Genomic DNA, 20989 nt, shown 5'->3' on the forward strand with positions numbered 1-20989 from the left:
TATTCCCACTTATTCTCATTTTCATCTAATTAAAATGCCATACTAAAAATATAAGTGAGGATTCAGTTAATTTGTCTTATAAATGGATGCATAATTAATGAAAGATTGAAATAAAGCCAATTCAGAATGTAATTCTGATACTTTTTCTGCAGTTTGCTTTTTCCCTAGTGATATACAAACAAACAGCCAAAAGATTTCCTTGAATTTATAAGCAGATTTAGCTCTGCATTTGAGTAACTCTCTCTGGACAAACTAGATATATATTATATTGCTTTTAAACTCACCCTGAAGTTAGTAGGAAGCCTAAAAATATAGGTTAATTCAAATTTTCCTGTTTTCTTGTTTGTTTGTTTGTTGTTTTATATATATATATATTATTTAACACTGGTCCTGCAAGCAGGCCTTGTATGTAGGCTTGATCCCAAATCATTATGTTTACCTTGCTGGAACTTCATTTTCTTTTAATATTAGCAATTAGAACTCTGGAAATGTTTGATTTACACTCGTTTTTGCAACCACTTACCCAGCCAGCTGTTTACCTAGCCAGCCTCATGGAAAAATGACTGTTTCATCAGGAAAAGAAGAACTACGTATGGTACATATCCCACCATAGCTATGAATCTGGTATTTTTTTTAGAATTGAAGTGTTTGGCTTAAATTGGGAACATTATTCATTATCAGTTTATTTTCACTTAATTCTAATTTGTGTATGTGTGTGTTACTGTGTGATCAATTCAATAGATAGCTCCTGTTTAAAAAAAAAAAAAGTGATTATTTTATTATGCCAATACTTCATCAGCAGAGATTATCAGCACAGTTTAAAGCCTGAATTGTCAGGATCCGCAGCACAGGTTAATTCTTCTGTTGAACGAGGATCAGCAGGTAACAAGAAAAGACTTTTGCAGATGGTAGAACAGGAGCAATAGATAACACAAGAATGATGTTTTCCAAAGGAGGATTTATAGAGGAGCCATGATATGAAGGCACAGCACCTACTGTTTGCTCTACCACACATACGATGCAACTTCCCCTGTGATTTCTGGTGCTCTTAGCACAACTTGTATTGCTGCATTAGTGGTGGAGTCCACCCATGTGGCCATGGGCTTTGGCTGATGACCTTTCCTCGCAGCCACACCCAGGAGAAGTGAAGTAGCAATTTAAAAATCCCTTTTATAGCCCTGTCATGGGGTTTTGCTGGAGGATACTGAAGCCAGAGAGATCCTCCTTTCCAAATATTAAAGACGGGTGACAAAAGGAAATAGAATATCTGTACAAAGCAGTAACTGCAGACAATAGCAACAGAGATTGGTGAGATTGGTAAGCAGTCTAAATATATTCACTGCTACAGGTTTACCCAATAAAATATATGAAGAATAACTTCAACTACAGTGTGGTCTTGTTTTCTTTGGAAGCACTCATAACCACTGGTGCAAGTGTCAGTGCCATGGCAAAGGGTGCCAGGTGACTGCAAGGCTTGTCCCTACTGATATTCCATCTAGAATAAAACTCATTCTTCTTCCCCTTAGGATATTTGCCCTAAATGACAGTGAGTTAATCCTACCTTTCAGTGTTGTCTGATGTGGCTAAAGAACAGTGACATCCCCAGCTCACCTAAAGATTTTCTCACCTGCAAAGCTCTGCATCAGTTCTGAGTTCATTCGAATTAGGGTAATGATGCCTTTTCTTTACTGGCTTGCAAATTCCTTCCCCAGTGTCCCATCAGGCCTAAGGACTGGGACCAAACATGGGCCACCATTTCTTCTTATAGTCCACTTCATTGGAAGATGCCCAGAAGAAAGACTGCTGGACAAAATCCCTCTGACTGTTCTCCTTCTTTGCACTCATTGAGGATACTTTGATATTTTACAGCCTTCATATGCATGTTTTTTTCTATTTGACACACACACACACAAACACACACACCCCAAGTATTGTTATATTCCAAACAGTATACTCTTTAAGAGTAAGAGACAATTTACTTAACTTTAACTGTTTGTAAAAAAATAAAATAAAATAAAATAATAAAATAAAGTAAAATAAAATAAAAATAAAAGACACATAACTGTTTAAATTTTATCTGCAGTGAATGCAAAGAGGTTGACATATCCAGAAAGAGATTCTTATTAACACCTCAGGAACCTTTAACAAAATGGGATGCATTACCTACTGGAAGTGTTTGTCTGTCTGCATTGACTGTATAAGGAACCTATACAACCTAGACATGATGCCTAGCTGTTACGTGACTAACATTAGGACAAGATAAATACCACCATAAATGATGGTATCTTGTTATATAAGCTTCTTTTCAACAGCCTGGTTTTCTCCATTGACACAGAAATAGTGCTGTTAATACATCACCTCAACTAATCTAATTTAGTATTGATGCTTATCAGACGTTCTGCAGTTATCTTGAAGAAAACTCTGCAACCCAGCTGAAAAGTATGGTGTTTTCTCTTGAAACCCGGTAACAACTACACATCAGTTCAGCATACCACTATCCACAAGATTTTCCAGGTCTTTCTTCTGTTACAGTGTCTATAAGGGCACAGCCATACTGAGTAACTTGTGGAGTGGTTATTAAAACAGTGGTGAATAAAACAGTGATGCTGACATTACCAATAGTCTTCCTTAATATTCCACTCATTTAAAATGCTGACTTCCCCAAAGTAATGGTTATGACTCAAGACCTGCCACTGGCACCACTCAGGTCCTGTTGACGCCACGTGAATCCTCTCCTCTGCTCAAGGCGGTAAACAAACATGACTGGATTCCAAGCTTGAAATGCCAGTGTGGAGACGTCTCAAAGGCAAGCTGTTGTCCTTAAAGTATTACAAAAACTGTTGCAACTTATTTGCCCATGACGATAAGTGGGAAAATAGTGCAAGATCTATAAAATTAACTATAATATTTTGCAGGAATATTTTTTATGTTTTTTTTTTCCTTGAAATAGAACTCTTAAAGATGAATTGGATTGTCGAAGTCCTGTTAGCAAACGACAAAAGGTTCAGACTTTAAAAGACGAAGGAATTCATCAGAAGTTATTTGTATTTTACAACTTATATCACGTAGTGTATAACACAAATCTTTATACATTAGCTCTAAAATTGGCATAAGGCAGGCATTTATATCATTGATTTACCTTAATTATTTTTTATTTATATAATTCTTTATTATTATATTAAGTCTTTTGAGAATTTAATGTTTTTGCATCCAGATTAGTAATTCATATTTGTATTCCTGCCCTGAATAGTGTTAACAGGGACTGCCTTTCTAGATAAAAGAGTAGAGGACAGGCTTCGTGCCACAGTAAAGGTCCATACAAATCTGGAACAAGTCAATTTGCTACATGCAAATCTGCCATCAGGATGTATATATATGGAATTTCTGTGAAAACTGAAGGTATTTTTTCACATCTCTTTACTGTAAGCAATGAAACTGAAATCACTTGTGTAGTTCTCACTAGGAGAACTCAAATTCTCTACTTTGACTGTATAAAGGCATAGAGGATTTAGACTCCTAAATCAGGCACTTTTTTAGTGATGGTGAATGTTATCCCCACCATTAATCAGTCTTTCATGTTCCCAATCAAAATTTCTATCCTAGCATGATTATAGACTTTGCACCCTTTATTTCATAGAATCATAGGTTTTCTCTATATATCATGCACTTTAGATAATGCCTTTCATCATCCTTGCTTTTCAGGTGAGATTCACTGCTCATTACCTCAGTTACAGCCATATATATATATACATAGTGCAGTTCTTGGCATTTACCTTCAAGGTTATGTTATATAATGCCTTCTTTCAAGAAAAAACAACTAAATTTAAAAACATTTCTGAAATTATTACAGAAAATTAAGTAACAACAATATTAATTTTATTTAATCTATATGTTTATGTCTGAAACTAAGCCTAAATTTCAACTCCCTTTACAGTCAGCCAAGAACAATACATCTCTCAGTGATGTATTTTAAAAGAGTAATGTTCTGGACATGCCTGTTTCTCTGCTTTGGCCATAGAAGAAATCTGCATAGTTAGATTAATCTTGAAATGTTCACAATTTGCTGAGATAAATTCCATTCATTCAAACGTAATAAAAGGAAAGCTTGGTCATTTGAAATCTCTATAAGGGACCATGATTAGGAAAAGTGTTCTCAAGTCTATGTTAATCTCTATTTGGTTGAACAAGTTTTTTCAATAACCTTTGTTTGTTTGTTTGTTGTTGTTGTTGTTTTTCTCATTAGTAGAGCCACAAATAAAAATCAACCATTGAAAAAATTATGTTGTTTTCTAGAAAGTCTCCTTAATACATAGAAAAGATGGAAAATTTTTGAACTGAACTTATACATTTCTTTCAGGTCTACTGTTCAAATTTGCAAACAATTTCATCTTGCTCTCATCCAGGTTGTGTGTTTAGGGTACTTTAAGCACACAAAGACTGCCCAAATCACAGAACTGCTTCAAAGAAAGCAAGCATTTGCAATTTTTCTCATGTGAAAGCACGGCTACAAAGATAACAAATACATTTGTTTGCTGACTACTGTTTTGCAACAGTTCCTTATCTGAGAAAAAGCAGCTGAATATTATACAATCCTAGAAGTAGATGAGGTGAAGGTAGCTTGACAATTTCATTTATGTTGAAGTGTAACTAATTCAAATACCAATTTTACCAGTGCAGGGGTTGCCTTTGTATTGCTTTTGGAGTCTGCAAGACCATGGAGATTTAACAGGAGACTTTATGGTGAATATTTTTACACAAAACAAACTGACGCTAAAAATACAGGTAGACAGTTGCTACACGTCAACCTGGAACTTACAACATTTCATGGTTTGAAGGCTGTGAAAAGTTGTCCCAAGACCAAAATATAAAGATATCAAAGTCAGCACGTGGCTTATGCCACTGTTGCTCCTTGGTGGGCACCCAGACCTTCCTCAAAGCACCTCATTTGGAGTCACTCAGCCCTGTGTCTGATTTAGGAGTGAGCTCTCTGATACTGCTGTCTGATCTTTACCTGGAGGAACTAGACAGAGAAAGGGGAAGATGGCAATTAGCAAAAGTCACAGGGACAGAAATGTTCATAATGCTACTGTGCAAAGCAGTACTGCAGCATGGCTGTCTTTCGGGAGGGTGGGTATACGTTGTGGGCATACATTTCTTGTCAGGCTGATCTCCCTTAAACATATGCTCTAGCTCCTCACACCTCACCAGGAGGACAGAGGCAGAAGCATTACTCACAGCTTGCTCACCTGGCAATGCCAGGTCAGGGTCACAGAAAAGAAGGAAGGGAGACAGCAGACCTCTGCAGTCTGAGTCATCCTTTTTGCCCAGCCCTCACCTTTCATGATAAAAGCCCTGCAGCCACAAACACCTGGGTCACAAACCTCCACAATGCAGACCTACGGTGGCATACACGCTGTTCTTCTCTTAGCAACTGTTACCCTGAATCCAGCAGCTGCTGCAGCAGCCCAGAGTGACAAAGATGCCACTGGAGAACAGGTCTATCCCCCGCTGTGGGACGTTGTCCCTGAAAACCTGCTGAATTTCCCAGTTAAGGGCAACAAAATTGTCATCGATCCTTGGAACTATCGGGAACGACTGGGAGTGTATAAGAGCTTGCTAAATTCTTCAGCCATATATTTTACCAACTTTGGATCCCAAAACTTTGGCAATATTCTCTGGGGATTACCATTGCAGCATGGGTGGCAATTCCGTACAGGTATGAACTGTGTCCTTAAGTTGCTAGAACAGCTGTTTACCAGACCCACTTTGGGGAGAGGGTCTTCCCCCCCCCCCCCCCCCCCCAAGGTTTCTACCTTGCAAGCTTCCTATAGCATCATATTGTAAATTTTTACATAGAGTGCTAAGCTGGTGATTTGGAAGACAAATTCTCAATGAAGGCAACACTTTTCTTTCTTGAGTAATATCTACTGGATTTTCTAATAAGAAAAGATATTACTAAACATAGAACTGATCGGAATCCAGAGGGACCGTGGTTTAGAAACACTAACATCTCAAATGAAGAGGGTAGTATTTCAGGTATCCGAAAATCTTTGAAAACATATTGCCAGTCTTTCCAGCTTGTTGCAGGTAGATATTAGGGTCTGCATTCTGCAGTACTCTTCATAAATTGTTAACTGATAGGCTTTCTTTGGCTGCTAATGTTATGATCTTTTGCTGGTGGTTTGAGTTTAATTTCTAATACATATTGTTGAAAGCCCGCCTCTCCCACCAAGAATTTTTCGCCCTCTTTGCCTTATTTAATCAGATTAGAAGTAGCCTTAATACATTTTAAAATATATATTTTTTACAAAAGTCATTTTATTATTATTTTTTTTTAAAGTAGGTTGATTCATTCTTGTTCTCTAGTTGGCCGTGCTGGGAAAGCAGAGACAGAAACTTGTAAAAGGTCCTTTGAGGCTAAAGCTGCAATACCTTATCTAGGGCTTTGTTAGAGAACTTGTTCTCCCACGTTGCTTCCTTGCTTAGCAGGCAGGCAGCATGCACTGAAACCTTCCACACAAAGCTGGTGTTGACTTGTTTTGTTCTAGCAACCAGGAAAGGCAGGAAGAAGGGAATAACAGGCAGTGTTGTTTGTAGAAACTCGTGCCTGGTGTTAAATCCTTCTTGCCATGTGTAAGCAAATGCCTGGTTTTTGTTTTATGGGTTGTGCTCTATAGTTTCTTGAGGTCCTGCTTTTACTGAAGGCATATGTTCACCTGGAAGAAAAGAGAGGCACTGTAGCTGGTGGTGAAGAAAGTCTGTCAGCATTTAATTGTACCTAACTGAAAATTAACCACTAAGTCAAAATGAGGAAAAGGAGGTAGAGAAAGCAAAATCTGAGCAGGCAACTAGCTGGAAAGCAGAGAGCAGCAAGGAGAATTTGGTTGGATTTTAAGCAGAGAAAGAAAGAGAAGATGAAGAGGATGACTGATGCAGCAGGAGAGTTGATCCAATGAGTGGCAGAGACAAAGGTACCTGGATGCAGAAGCTACACTTGAGTGGGGAACTGCTGGAAACAATCTGGTTATCTAGTGTGGCCTCATCTGCAAAGTGAAGCTGTGCCTGGTTGCAGTGACAGTTCCCAAATAGAGATGATGGACATGGTGGGAGAGAGGAAGATTTGCAACTGGTTACACAGACAAATAAAGACTTGCTCTCATATAATCGGTCCATAGACAAGGAGATATATTTTTGAAATTACATGAATGAAAAGAGGGAAAAAATAGTAGGAGAAATATCACACAACTAGAAAATGGTTTACAGAAAGAAATGTAAGAAATGTTGATGGATAAGGGGAGAAGAAAGGTTTAAATTTTAGTGTGTATAGTAATAAAGTTAGCAAATATTTAAGCTTAATTCTGATAGGCAGCTGGGCTAGAAGCTACTACTTTAGTAAGAGTGGTACAAATATTTGTAATGACCTACTCATGGGCATAAAATGAAATCATTAATTTGCCCAAGTTTATGGTAGAGACAATGTTGGCAAGGCAGGATGTCTTGATGGGCAAGCCAGAATAGCTGATAAGAATGAGATTATGGAAACAGAAATCATTACTTTGGAGATGGAGCTAAACTGAAAGTGTCCTACCTACTCAAACTGAGGAAACTGGGTACTCCCACTTGAAGGAATTGGCATATTGAAGTACAAATCCAGGAGCAAGGATTTTAAGAAAGTTTCAGGTGCTAAAATGTCTGAAGAGCGGGAAAAGTATTACCTGTACTTAAGAAGAAGGAAAAAGGGCACAAATATTCTTATTCTTACCTTAACAGTAGGTAAGACATTGGAATAGGCATAGAGAAAAGAATTAAAAAAAAAAAGACATGGAGCTAAATATAAAAAGGGATAGATTAGTTTATGCTAATCTAAAATGGATTCTTCTAGACTAACTGGGTATTCTCTTTTATGATATAATTGATGTTTCACCCAAGTCTAGAAATGCATTTCCTTCCTCTATAGAATCAAAACATTGAATGAAAGTCGTTAATTACACTCTCCAAAATAAGACAGAAAAAGGGAATTGTAAATCTGACAATGGAGCACCTAAAGGAGAGTTTAATGATGAGTGTTGCTAAGGGAAGTTTACAGCAAAGTGAAGGATATGCTCAGAGTTCTTCAATTATCATTCTTGAGAACAACTGCTCCTTTATTTTTTCTGTTAACAATCTTGTTACAAAAAAAATAGCAAGGAAATCTTGCTAATGAGAAATCATGCACAAACTTGCTAATGATATACATCTGGGAGACACTGTCAATACAGAGGAAGATTGGGATAGCTTGGATAAACGTGAAGACTGAAATAATCATGTTAAGCACAAGAAATAATGGGGAACAGAGAGCACAAACCAGGAGTGTAGACCTGGAAGTGGAGTTAGTGCTTCAAGATGCAAGCAATTTAGACATATCCCATAATTATCACCAATACTTTCCAGGACTCTATTGTCCCAAAATGTCTAGGTTAATGATCTTTGGTAAATTTCATGTGTAATTCTTCTGAAACGTTTTGTTTTCTTTTTTTTTTTTTTCTTTACCTTTGTCTTTCTCCATTCAACTTCCTTGCACACCAGTGAACTACTGATGCCTACTGATGGCCTGTGTGGAAATAGGATCTTGCAGGAAAGAAACAAACAGAAAATCAAGTCTTCCTGCAACTCTTTAAAAAAAAAAAAAAAAGTCACATTGTACTGCATTCCTCTCCACTGCAAGTTCCTGCTCTTGATGTTCTGCTACTGAAAGGCATGGGCTTCGGTTGCTAGCATGCTCCAACACATCCTCTGTCCAGTTAGATGGAGAGGATAATTAGGATAATCTTTATACAGATGGTTCATGATTCCATTTTCTCTTTGAGTAAAATGCATCAGGTGCCTAAAAGAAAATTTGTTTTGTCTTTTAAAGAATGCAATGAACTTCACTTCTGATCTGACAGAAGTGACAATGTCTGTATTCATCTGACTTGTCAGAAAGTAAGTGCTCTGCAGGACAGGGGTTGAGAACTTCTGGAATTGCTCATGTCATTGAGGTTGACCATGGCAATTTCATGTCATGTTCTTAAAGCAATTTTCCTGACTCCCTAAATGACTACATACCATGTGAAGTATATATCCAAGTGCTTTAAGGAATTATGCTATTCCTCTGTGTCATGTGCTCAAAGTAAAATACACCTTACGTGCTGTCACAGATAACTGTGAAATGTCTCGCATGTTTGTTATGGCACAGATGCTTGAAAACTCTGCTAATCAGATACAACAATGTTTGCATGCTTAGCTTAACAGGAAGGCAATGTTTGTATGCATCATTAAACTGGAAGGGATTCTGTATCACACAACCCAATTAGGTGACACAATTACTAGCACGTTTAATTTGTGCTATTCTCTTCATTAAACAGCTCTCCTACACTAGCAGCCTTGCAGCTACTGAAAATGATGCATCAGCTGTGCGTGTGTTTATGTCCGTATGCACATTCATATTTATATCTCTATAAAAATATCATTGTGATGTCCTAGTTTCAGATAGTTCCATAAACTCTCAGAATACATTTACAGTGAATTTTACAATGTGAACCATAAAACATAGTCAAATTACTATGCGTTCTGTGAAGTATTGACTGAGAAATTCAACTACTGTACCAACAGTATTTAATAAAGCAGAACAACAGTAATTGTTCTGCCTCTCTGAGCAAAATTTTGCACGCTTTACTGGTATAATTTTTTTCCCTTCTCAGTGGGATTTCTCATGTAAAAAAGGTTGAGAAATATTTGTGCATTCTTTCATTTTATTCAGGCAGACTAGCAGATCCTTCCAGTGTGACTTCTTGTGGCTATGAAGATGGAGACCTGTGTATATCTGTAAGAAGCTGGTGGTCCTGTAAGTATATGCTATTACACTGTTATCCGAAGTATGATTAGTGTCCTAGAAGGCAATTCAGAGTCTTTCTTCCTCTTGGACTACTACTACTTCCTCTTTATACTACAAAGTAATTGCAGTGCTACACAGTTCTTCATCGAAAACTTGCAGCAAGACAGCAAAATATGAGTGAACATGGGGAACACCATGATGGGTATCTGTATTTGTAGGCACTTCTAGAAATTACCGTTTTCAATCACTCTAGAGCAGAGTTCTTCAGTTTAAATGCTAATTCCTAAAATGAAAAGTTAGTGTGAGAATGTCAACCAGGAATCTTTTTGGTTCTTGCATCACCCTTAGCAATACAAACCTGACAGGACTTTTTTTGCCTTTGGCTGCATCTCCACAACTTCACTGTGGTTGGAGGGATACAGAAAATGAAAGAAAGGGAGACTTTTTGCCCACAATGTTCACACAATGCCCACAATGTTCAAACATCTTTGCTACCTTCATCACAGTGACAACATTTTTCCAGTGGACTCTCAAGTATCCAGCAAAACACAGTTATTATTTTGACATGACATACATAAGCTGCAAGACAATTTTTATTCACTTTAATATTGGCTTTGGAATTCTAGTAGGCTAAAATTTTATTATCATTATTATTATTTTCATTATTCCAGTAAGTAGCAACAAACTGAAGACAGAGAGAGAGAAAATGTAAAGATCCGATTTTCCAACATCAATGTCACTGACACTCTCAATGTTTTCCTCAACATGTCTGAAAATACACATCCAGATTAAAAAAAAAAAAAAAGACACCTAAAATCCCCATGTTGTTCTGATAATTCTGTTAATTCATAGGTTCCCCCTGTTGAAGTGGAGAGATCAAGTAATTGGTTTTGATAGTCTGTGTTTTTTTCTTAGCATGAGACACAAGAATTTATTTGTAAAAAAGTGTACCATAGGTATAACTAAAAATGGGTCTTTCACTTGCACCTGAGAAAATATTAGATATTGTAGGAAGCAGTGATGGTGAGATCAAATCATATTTGGAACAACCTTTGCGTTAAGCAATACCAATAAAAAACAAAGTAACAAATGCTACTGAAGGAATAGCTGTGAGCTAACTCAGCCAAAGTGCTCACTAACTTAGTGCTATTGGCATCAATATTGGTAGATGTGGCAGAGTATCTTATCCTTCTGTAGGATGTAAGGGTAGGTCTACTGCATCCTCTGAAAGTACCATGGGAGAAATTACGGTGTGTGGGACAGCAAACTGTAACTGGATATTTAAATAGAAAGGAAAGAATAGTTGTATTTGCTTTTCTCTAAGAACTCTGCAGAACAAGAAAGGATGTGATCTGGAACGCCTCATGCAAGTCAAGGAACATTTATTGTTCCGTAGGACATCCCAATGAGTAACACTTTAAGCATCAATAGAAAAGACACCAATACTACAATGCTCTTCGTCTCAAGTGCAAGTATTGAGAGCAGCCCTGATGAGAAGGACCTGTGTGTGTTGGTTTATGAGAAGCTTGACATGAGTTGGCAATGTGAGCTTGCAGCCCACAAAGCCAACCATATCCTGGGCTGCATCAAAACAAGCATGGTCAGCAGGTCAAAGGAGGTGATTGTCCCCCTCTACTCTGCTCTCGTGAGACTCCACCTGGAGCATTGTGTTCAGCTCTGGGGCCTCCAGCACAAGAAGGACATGGACCTATTTGAGCAAGTTCAGAGGAGGAACACAAAAATTATCTGGGTGCTGGAGCACCTCTCCTATGAAGACAGGCTGAGGGAGTTGGGGTTGTTCAGCCCACAGAAGAGAAGGCTCTGGGGAGACCTTATACCGGCCTTCCAGTGCCTAAAGGGGGCCTACAGGAAAGCTGGAGAGGGACTCTTTGTCAGGCAGTGTTGTGATAGGACAAGGGGAAATGGTTTTAAAGTAAAAGAGGGGAGATTTAGATTAGATATTAGGAAGAAATTATTTACTCAGAGGGTAGTGAGGCACTGGCACAGGTTGCCCAGAGAAGCTGTGGATGCCCCATCCCTGGAGGTGTTCAAGGCCAGGTTGGATGGGGCTTTGGGCATCCTGGTCTGGTGGGAGGTGTCCCTGCCCCCTGCCAGTGGGGTTGGAGCTAGATCATCTTTAAGATCCTTTCCAGTGCAAACCATTCTATGATTCTAAGTACACATAGAATCATTGATGTTGGAAAAGACCTCCAAGATCATCTGGTCCAACCATCCTCCTACCACCAATGTCACCCACTAAACCATGTCCCTACGCTCCAGGTCTAGCCTTTCCTTGAACACCCTCAGGGACAGTGACTCTACCACCTCCCTGGGCAACCCATTCCAATGCCCGGCCCCTCTTTCTGAGAAGAATTTTCTCCTAATTTCCAACCTGAACCTCCCCAGCACAACTTGAGGCCATTTCCTCTTGTTCTATCACTAGTTAACTGCAAGAAGAGGCCGCCTGTGTAGTTTATTCCCGTCTGCTCTATTTACAGCCAGTGTGCTATGTGGAAAAAGAGTTCTCAAAAAATGTGTACATAGATTTTCACAGAGTTGGTCTTACAAGGTAATTTTTCTGAGCCCATGAAAAAAACATAAATAACAGTTGAATTTTCTCATTTGACAGAACAGAAATATTTAAATAATTTGTCTGCACCGAACCTGAATCACATATTTCATACAGTCTAAATAGAAGGATGGTTTTATTTCTGTTATTGAAAAGCTGAATGAACATATTCTTTCATAATATAAAATAATAACAATAAAAATTCCTGTTTATTTGATCTGAGTCAAAACCAATAATTTTAAGCTTTTTTTTTTTGCTTTTTTTTGCCTTTTTTTTTTTTCCTGAAACTGGAACTGACTCTTTTGGAAAGATTATCTACTATTTTTTCAGAAATGGAACTGGCAGGTAGGACAGGAGGAATAAAGAAAAAGCCTGACCTATAACTTACAATCAATACCTATAACTTATTGTAATAAAATTATGTAAAACTCTTTTATATATATATATATATAAATTTTAAAGGCTTCTAGTTTTAATATTCTTTCCCTTCATTAGAAAGAGAAGGCCGTCCCCTCCTTTTCACCTAGTACATTTTCCCTCCATCACTTCTGTCCATTGCTCCCTCTGCTTTCCTGCTGTCTTGCCACAAGTCCCCCTTTCCACAAGACCTGCAGGCGAGCTGCGGTGAAGGGCTCTGTCCCTTCCCTCCATGCCAGTGCTTTATTGTAGAGGCTCTTTGAATGAAGCTTCTGTCAGTGAACCAGCAACTGAATATATATATCTTCATGTGATCAAAGGCATGAGCACAGAGTAAATGTAAAACGTAAATTTAGAGTAAAATCAAAGCTCACTGTTATACTCAATCCAGCTGCTAAGTTCAGTTTCCTATCTCTGAGGGGGACTAGGTACTCTGGGGGAAGGTGTCCCACACAGTGACAAGTAAGAAGGGTCATTGCATAGCCCTGTACAAGTAGAGGAGCTTCCCGGAACAAAAACCTGCATTCCTGCTCTTCATTTACTTCTAAACACTGCAAGTCTGCTTGATACCACTTTTGTTGCCTCCAGAAAATATATAAACTCAGTCTTGATTTACCATATTGCAGCAGCAACACACAAAAAGTGTTTCAGACTGCACAGAAATGCCTCTTACTGCTCTAAGGATGTACGTGCTTTTGATTGGCCTTCAGGGTGACCCCGTCTGGCATGCATAGTCATACCAAGCCAGGAATGAGCTTAAACCAGAAATTCATATTTAATATGCCCCAAGGTGTGTGAGACAGTCCTTGTTACACTGCTACTTAAGCATGAGCAAATGACTTCTCAGCTTAATGGCTCAGAGCTACCCACCCAGGAGGGGAAATATCTAGGCTTTAGCCTGTTCTTCACTGAAAGTCAGTAAAATTTATTTCTACAGAGAAGGACACAATTAAGGGGAGAATTTAAAATTCTCTTCCTAAATGAAGGACATCAAATATCTGTATGGGCACTCTCACACAAGATGTGGTCCAGCACAGGCAGGAACTGAATCTGGGTTTTCTACCTACCAGATCTGACTGCTCTAACTTATGGATCAGACCACAGGAAGCCATCATCCTAAAATAAATCATACCAAATTGACTGAGGTCATTTCCGAGTTTTCAATGAGTGAAATGTCTCTTTTAAAAATAAAATCAGTTTCCAGGAAAATATTGCCAGGACTTGCCTTTTCCTTTCTTATATTCTTAGGATGTATACAGAGTTTTTTTATGAAAGCAATACTTGTGATGTCATGTTGGAGGACCTCTTCATCTTTCACCCTGATCATCATTTTCTGTGCTCAGTTTGCAACTAGCATTTCAAAAGCTTTTAATGTTCTATCCATGGTAACCTATAAAGATCTAATTTTACCTTCAGTTTTTCCATTTCTGCAAAGTATAGCACACTGTCAGCTCATGCAAGACTATTAACGGGCAGTATATAAATCTATTGCAAATCAGTATATAAACCAATATTGCAAATCGTATCTGAATCAATACAGATATCATCACTAGTGCATTTCAGCACATACATCTATCTCACTGCTGAACATAGTTGTATCACTGGCAATTTGAAATGACCGCATTTGGTGTTGGAGAGTTTCCATTTCTCTGTGTGGGAACTTTTCATTGCTAGTGGGTAGTGCCTCTGCATTTTTAATTATCATTACAGGTATGAATTACTACCTGGCCGTCATACCCTTTCTGGGAGCAGTGGAAGCTGGCCTCTTTCGAGAGGTGCTGTATGAGATAGAATTACTGCCACCAGAGGAGCGAAGAGATGATTTCTGCTATAGTGTTGCTGACTGCCGTTCTCGCATTCCTGAGCTCATGGATAAGTGGAAGGCCTATTTTGAAGTAAACAATTTTACTTTTTTACTTTTCATGTTTTGTAGGAGATGATACCAGAATATTACTTTAAAAATATTAAGATTTAGGGAGCTTGATTTGCTTTCAATAACAGCTTGATAAAAAAGTAAGAAATAGAAAAGTGGAAAAGCATGACATAGAGTGACACAATTATTTTGGTGTCTGTCCTCAGACACTGTTTTGTTAACAGTTATACTTGTAGTCTTAATATTAACATGTTAAATTGCTAACATTAGCATTCAAAATGGAACATTACCCTTGAGAAATGGCCTCATGTTGGTTTTGTAGGGCTCATTTATTCCTCTGAACGTCTAAACAACTTGAAGTTCTGAAACTTCACTGAGAAGGGTATTTATTTATGCAAGTACATACTCTCTTTCCTCCTTATTCAGTTGCTCTCTAATCCCAAAGATACCAATATTTCTTATTTCACAGATTTAATGACTATTTTTAAAGGTAGGCTTCTTTATTCAATATCTTTGTTAGTAGTCAAGTAATAGATAACAATCAGAAAATTAGAACTGTAAGTTTCTCTTGATAACTGTGAGCAAAGGGAGAGGTTTTCAGAGCAAGATTGGATTTGTTTTCTTCAGACTCTTTATCGTAAACAGTATATTTAGGAGGTTGTTATAAACGATCTACTCCTCAAATAGCCATAATGATAACCATTAAGACTCATTCTTATTTTTTGAAAATCTGCAGCAGTTGCAGCTCAAAGAGTACAAACAATTTTTCAAGGAATCCAATACTTTAGCACGGAAGCTTCAGATACACAAGTCAGATAAACTCAGATACACAAGTCCACTGAATTCTGACAGAATGCCTACATTATGTGGGAAAAATGCTCCATTGAAATTGAAGAATGGCAAATCCCTTTAACTTCAGTGAGAACATTAATTCACTTTATATATCTATATTAATCATCCTTTTCTTCCTATGTCAGATATTACAGTTACTTACAAAGTAAAAGCAACACATTCTAACTACTCAAAAACAGTTTTCCTTAGGTTGCAAACTTACTCTTTTGTGTGATACGTACATAAGTCTGAAAAATTTATTGGGTTTGAACCACCCTCTCATTTCTCTGCCTTTTTCCCTCCCTGCTGCTGTAGTATCTGCTGTCTACAGAGCAAAAAGCTATGGGCCCTGCAACGTTCTCCTCCTTCATACTGGATGACGCTCTCCATTACATGTGGAAGGCGCATGTTGCCTCCATTGCCTATGCGCTGTCCAAGTTCCAGGACAGGTATGGGAATCAGAAAGGTGGCCAGGGGAACCTTCCCACCCCCATGACTGTTTGTAAGGATAATGTCTGAACAAAGACTGTATGAGGTTTTGGGCTTCTGCTCTTTAGGCTCTACCCTTCCACGCCCTTGGTGCACAAGGTAATGGGTGAGAGATGATGCCCTTTAGGCTCTGCTCATCCACTCTGTAGGAGCATGGGTTATCTAGTGAGACATGAAGCCCCTGTGCCTCAGGCTGCAAGGGGCAGGCAGGCTATGGGCTAACAAAAAGATGGTGATTCCTCTCTGGGAGCCAGGACCTGAGCCAGAAGCAGTGTCTAACCTGGCCAGAGGCAGTGATGCCAGGAGAAATTAGGTGTAAAGTGCTGAAAGAGACTTTAAGTCACTGTGACACCAAGACCACTCAGAATTTTATAATGAACAAAATACATTTGGGATAAATGATAAACTACTTTGTTCTACAGTGGATTTCAATTATCTGTTACATATTTATTTTGATTTATTTCAGCTTAAGATATCTCCCTGATCCAGAAGCAAATTTTGGTGAAGACTGGGCTAATGCTGTAGATTTCATTGCAGCCACACATTTCTCTACAGATTTACAAACCACAAACAACTTCCAGGCTTTCTTGCCTCAGAGGATGCTTGTTGAAGGGGATGTCTTGCCATCCATCAGTGGCTTCAGTCCACAGCAAAACAGAGTCCTGCTCTCAATGAGAGCTCTCCACAAAGCGAATCAATTAACAGGTAAGAGCCCCACCTACCACGATACCACCATATGCACTTTGTCTTGTTCTTTGTTTCTATAGCTTCCTCCACATGAATGCGGTGATTTTCAATATAGTATAATCACTTCCTGGAGATAAAACAGTAGAGCTGAAAATACAGTCACAAGTAAACAATGCACCAGAGAGCAAATGCATCAATGGGATAACACTGATGGTATGTGGTAAGGATTTCACATGAGACAAAGGCATCATATGTTGGAGCAGATGACCTTCCATTTTTTTTTTCTAATTTACACATGAACTTTACAAACAAACACTAGCTTGCATTTCATCATTTAAATTTGGAACCATTAAAAATGTAAATGAACTTACTAGATCAGTTGAAGTCATTACAAAAAATGGAGAAATTATCACAAACAATGGTTTGTGTGTCAACAAGTGTTCTGTTGTTTTGTTGTTGCTATTTGTTTTATTTTGTTTTCTCTCTCAATCTTTTGTCTAACAGAAGATACCTCCCCCAGTAAAAGTTATTCTTAGACAATCGCTTTATCTAAAATAAGTTCTGCATCACCATCCAGCGGTGAGACATAGAATTACACTCTTCTGAGGTTTCAGTTCATTCGTAGAGACGGCTGGGCTGGATGTTTTTTTTTTTTTTTTTTTTTTTTTGTCCTTTATGAAGGAAAGCTATTCTGAATCTTTAAAGGAAAACACCACATAAAAATATGATGTAAAGCTAGTATTCAGAGCCATAGCACTTTTTTGAGATCTTTTGTCTATACACTTCAGTGAAAATTTTCTCTCTAGCTGTATTTATACCTGGAAAAGGCTGTTTGACGAAGCTATTCAGTGTTACAAAAGAGCATCCCAGAGTTTTCCCTTGCATATAATGTGAGGGTTGCCTCATAGTTTGAATAAGGAACTTTACAGCTCTGTCCTGTGCCTTGTAGCTTATGTCATAGTTCAGGGTTTCTTTACCTATCTCCAGTTCGTGTCCCCACAGTGGGAGGGAAGCACAGCAAGTAAAAGCAGAACCAACAGGGCAGCAAGCAGGGAGCAAAGAACCAGGGCAGTGGAGCAGATGAGGGCAGCACTGGAGGGAGAGAGGAGAAAAGGCATGGATGCTGAAGGCAGTAGGGAGGAGAAAAGAGAGGGATGAAGATATTTCATGTGGGTGCAGCTATAAACAACTAAGTAGCTGAAATTCCTGGCTTTGCAGGCTGGAGATTTCCCTAACTGCCTTGAAGGAATGGGCTTTGCATTCCAGTGAGAGTTAAATGCAAGCTATCTCAACCTGGTGATAGCTTTGCAGATCAGAAATGGAGCTCTAAACTATATTTAACTATATGTGGATCTGGATCCACAGTCTCAGAGGGGATCTGAATAGCTAGAACTTGTTGCTACAGCACTCAAATGACAAAAAGTGACATACCGTTTTTGTAGAGACAGATTCTTCAAACTTTTAAACATGTTCTGTGAGAAGTGGAGTCCTCTTGTGGTGCTGCAAACTTCAGCACAAGAGAGAAGGTTTCAGTAATTCATAGGATAGGACCCTGTCCAGCCCACAGTGAGTTTTGTTTTCTTGATTCAGTTTGGTTACCCTTTATTTCCCTCTAACTGCCTCTCCCAGTTTCGCAGGGAGCCATATGGAAACATTGCTATGCTGCTATGGTGATTTCACACGAATTGGCAGCTCAACACCACCATGCTCATTCCACCTCCTCAAAAGGATAGGAGGAGAAAATACGATGAAAAAAAGCTCATAGGTTGAGATAAGGACAGGGAGATCACTCAACAATTATTGTCACAGGTAAAACAGACTCAGCGTAGGAAGATTAATGAAATTTATTGACTACTGATAACAGACTAGAGCAGTGAGAAACCAAAAGCAAACTAAAAATACTTCCCCCCCTTCATCCACCTCCCTCTTCTGTTACCTCCTCCCAACCAGCACAAGGGAGTGGGGGCTGTGGTCAGCCCCTGATGCTTCGTCTCCTCCGCTCCTTCACAGTCACTCTTTGCTGGAGCAAACTGCTCCAGCACGGGTCCCCCACGGGCGGCAGCTCCCCCCAGCCCCCCTGCTCCTGCGTGGGCTCCTCTCCACGGGCTGCAGCTCCGGCCCGGGGCCTGCTCCTGCGGGGGCTCTCCATGGGCCGCAGCCTCCTCCAGGCCACATCCACCTGCTCCACCGGGGGCTCCTCCACGGGCTGCAGCGTGGAGATCTGCTCCATGTGGGACCCATGGGCTGCAGGGGGACAGCCTGCTCCACCAGGGGCCTCTCCACACGCCGCAGAGGAACTGCTGCTGCCTGCCTGGAACTCCTCCTGCCCTCCTTCCTCACTTGCTGTCTGCAGGGCTGGTTCTCTCACATTTTCCAACTCCTTTCTCCTAGCTGCTGTTACACAGCAGTTTTCCACTTTCTTAAATCTGCTCTACTTGACATGCAACAGGTGTCACTGCCTGGCCAGCAGCAGGTCCCTTTTCAAACTGTCTGGAGCTGGCTCTGATCTAACATGGGGTAGCTGCTGGGCTCTGCTCACACAGGACACCCCTTCTGCTCCCCTCCCTCACCCCCCAACCTTGCCATGTAAACCCAGAACAACTGCCTGTTAAGTTTCTCCACTAACAGTCAGAAAAAGCTTTACTGTTCGTGCTCTGCCCCCCAGGGGTATCTGAAGGCAGATGGGCAGCAGCCACGTTAGGTGAGACCTTTCCTGCTCTCCTCACAAGACTTCCTGGAGTAGGGTAGGCTCTCCATGGCTGCCAGGACAGGCAAGAGGACAGACAGACTGCTGCCTTCTCTTCTTACCTCACCACCTCCCTGATAAAAAACAGTGAGAATCCAATTCTTCATGTTTTGCAGGTGAATAAGGAGAATAATTAAACTCCTCCTGGTTTTCTTGTAGACTTTTTTTTTTCCTTCTCTTAGATTTCCCCTGTGGCCCTTGTTTCCATCATAAAGATCAGCACTGAGTTGTGGGGATCAGGCAATGAGCATTGTACAAACTGGTGCTAATGCTGGATGGGTCAGGCACACTTCATGGAGAACAACTGGTTGTTGCCTGGATGAAGATGTTGGGGTCATTTGCTTCTTTATCTTGAGGCCTTAGCTGGGCAGAAGGGCAAAATCTTGGTAGATTTAGAGTGAAAACAGTGATGTGCATGGTTGTAACCACCAGGCCATTGTTTCATAAGCTATGAAGCTATGTGCAATTGCAGAACAAGACCCTAACATGCATCTTCAATCATTTTGACTTGCAACACTGGTGACAAGGGAACAAGCCAAGTTGTCTATCAATACAAAGGAACCTGAGCTGCATGAATGGCCTGTGTCTCCCTACATAGCTGTAGGCAATTATTACCCCATTGGCGTTCCAGCTTTGTCTACATTTCACTATCCACAGGAGAGTGGTAGGTGTTTGTCGCTAGACGTACACTTCATCCCTTGTGAGCCATGAGCTGCGTGTGCTCCATGTTAATTTGACAATGTCATGTTGCGTTTCTTTCCAAGGAGGACTGCTGTTGAAGCTCTGGAAAAAGGCTATGTCTACTGAAGCAGGAAGAAAAATGGGCCGAAAACTGATTGAAGACTTGGCTTCTGGCCAGAATTTTGACCCAGTGGGAATATATAATGATTTGAAAAGAGTTGATTTGACAGCACGCAGTTTCCTGAGAAAAAGCAGTTCCAACATTGATTGATTTAATCTTGTAGCAGCTATGTATCTGGTAAACTGGTCTTGGTAATTTCTTACAGCAGGATTTCCTGAGTAGCCATGTGTGCATCTCTCTCATATTGAATCAATATTTTTATCCTTAATTTTCCTAATTAGCTCATTTGCTTAACTTGTTTCCTTATAAATAAAATGCCTCACAGAAAATCTGACTTTAATACTTTTTTTTGACTTCGGAAATAATGTATCATTATTGGAGAAAAAAATAAATAAAGGCAAATTATATTCTGTTTCAGACTTTTTTTTTTTTTTTCCCCTATATAAAGGGATTCCACCAGATATGTAATTACTCAGGCCCTTGATGGTCTAAAAGATGACCACCCAAAACTTTTCTTTGAAGTTATGATCCCAAGACAATGCCTTGACAGTTTTTCACCAAAGTTATTTTACAGACCAGCTGCAAATAACTTTGAACCTATCAGGCTTTTCAGATTAAACACTTGAATGTAAATGGATTTCCTTCCTATGATGCTGTGTAACAAATAAGTGCCTCACCTGGTACTCAGGAGCCAGTCCTGAGAAGTCCTGAATTCAATGAGC

General features: G+C 39.5%; 1 protein-coding gene across 1 annotated transcript; it reads left to right on the forward strand.

Annotated features, from left to right (window-relative positions):
* Window positions 1–5388: 5388 nt before the first annotated feature.
* C3H6orf58 (chromosome 3 C6orf58 homolog) lies at window positions 5389–20417 on the forward strand. The gene is made up of 6 exons (XM_035538663.1): window positions 5389–5716; window positions 9779–9862; window positions 14550–14734; window positions 15859–15992; window positions 16499–16737; window positions 20230–20417. The coding sequence occupies exons 1-6, from the start codon at window positions 5389–5391 to the stop codon at window positions 20415–20417; spliced, it is 1158 nt and encodes a 385-aa protein (XP_035394556.1).
* The last annotated feature ends 572 nt before the right edge of the window (window positions 20418–20989 follow it).

The sequence above is a fragment of the Cygnus atratus genome, chromosome 3, assembly GCF_013377495.2.
Source record: "Cygnus atratus isolate AKBS03 ecotype Queensland, Australia chromosome 3, CAtr_DNAZoo_HiC_assembly, whole genome shotgun sequence".
NCBI classification, from domain to species: Eukaryota; Metazoa; Chordata; class Aves; order Anseriformes; family Anatidae; genus Cygnus; species Cygnus atratus.

Coding starts and splice junctions, on each gene's coding strand:
- C3H6orf58 (XM_035538663.1), top strand. CDS start 5,389: ATGCAGACCTACGGTGGCATACACGCTGTTCTTCTCTTAGCAACTGTT. Junction 9,863..14,549: donor TGTAAGAAGCTGGTGGTCCT/GTAAGTATATGC, acceptor TTATCATTACAG/GTATGAATTACTACCTGGCC. Junction 15,993..16,498: donor CTGTCCAAGTTCCAGGACAG/GTATGGGAATCA, acceptor GATTTATTTCAG/CTTAAGATATCTCCCTGATC.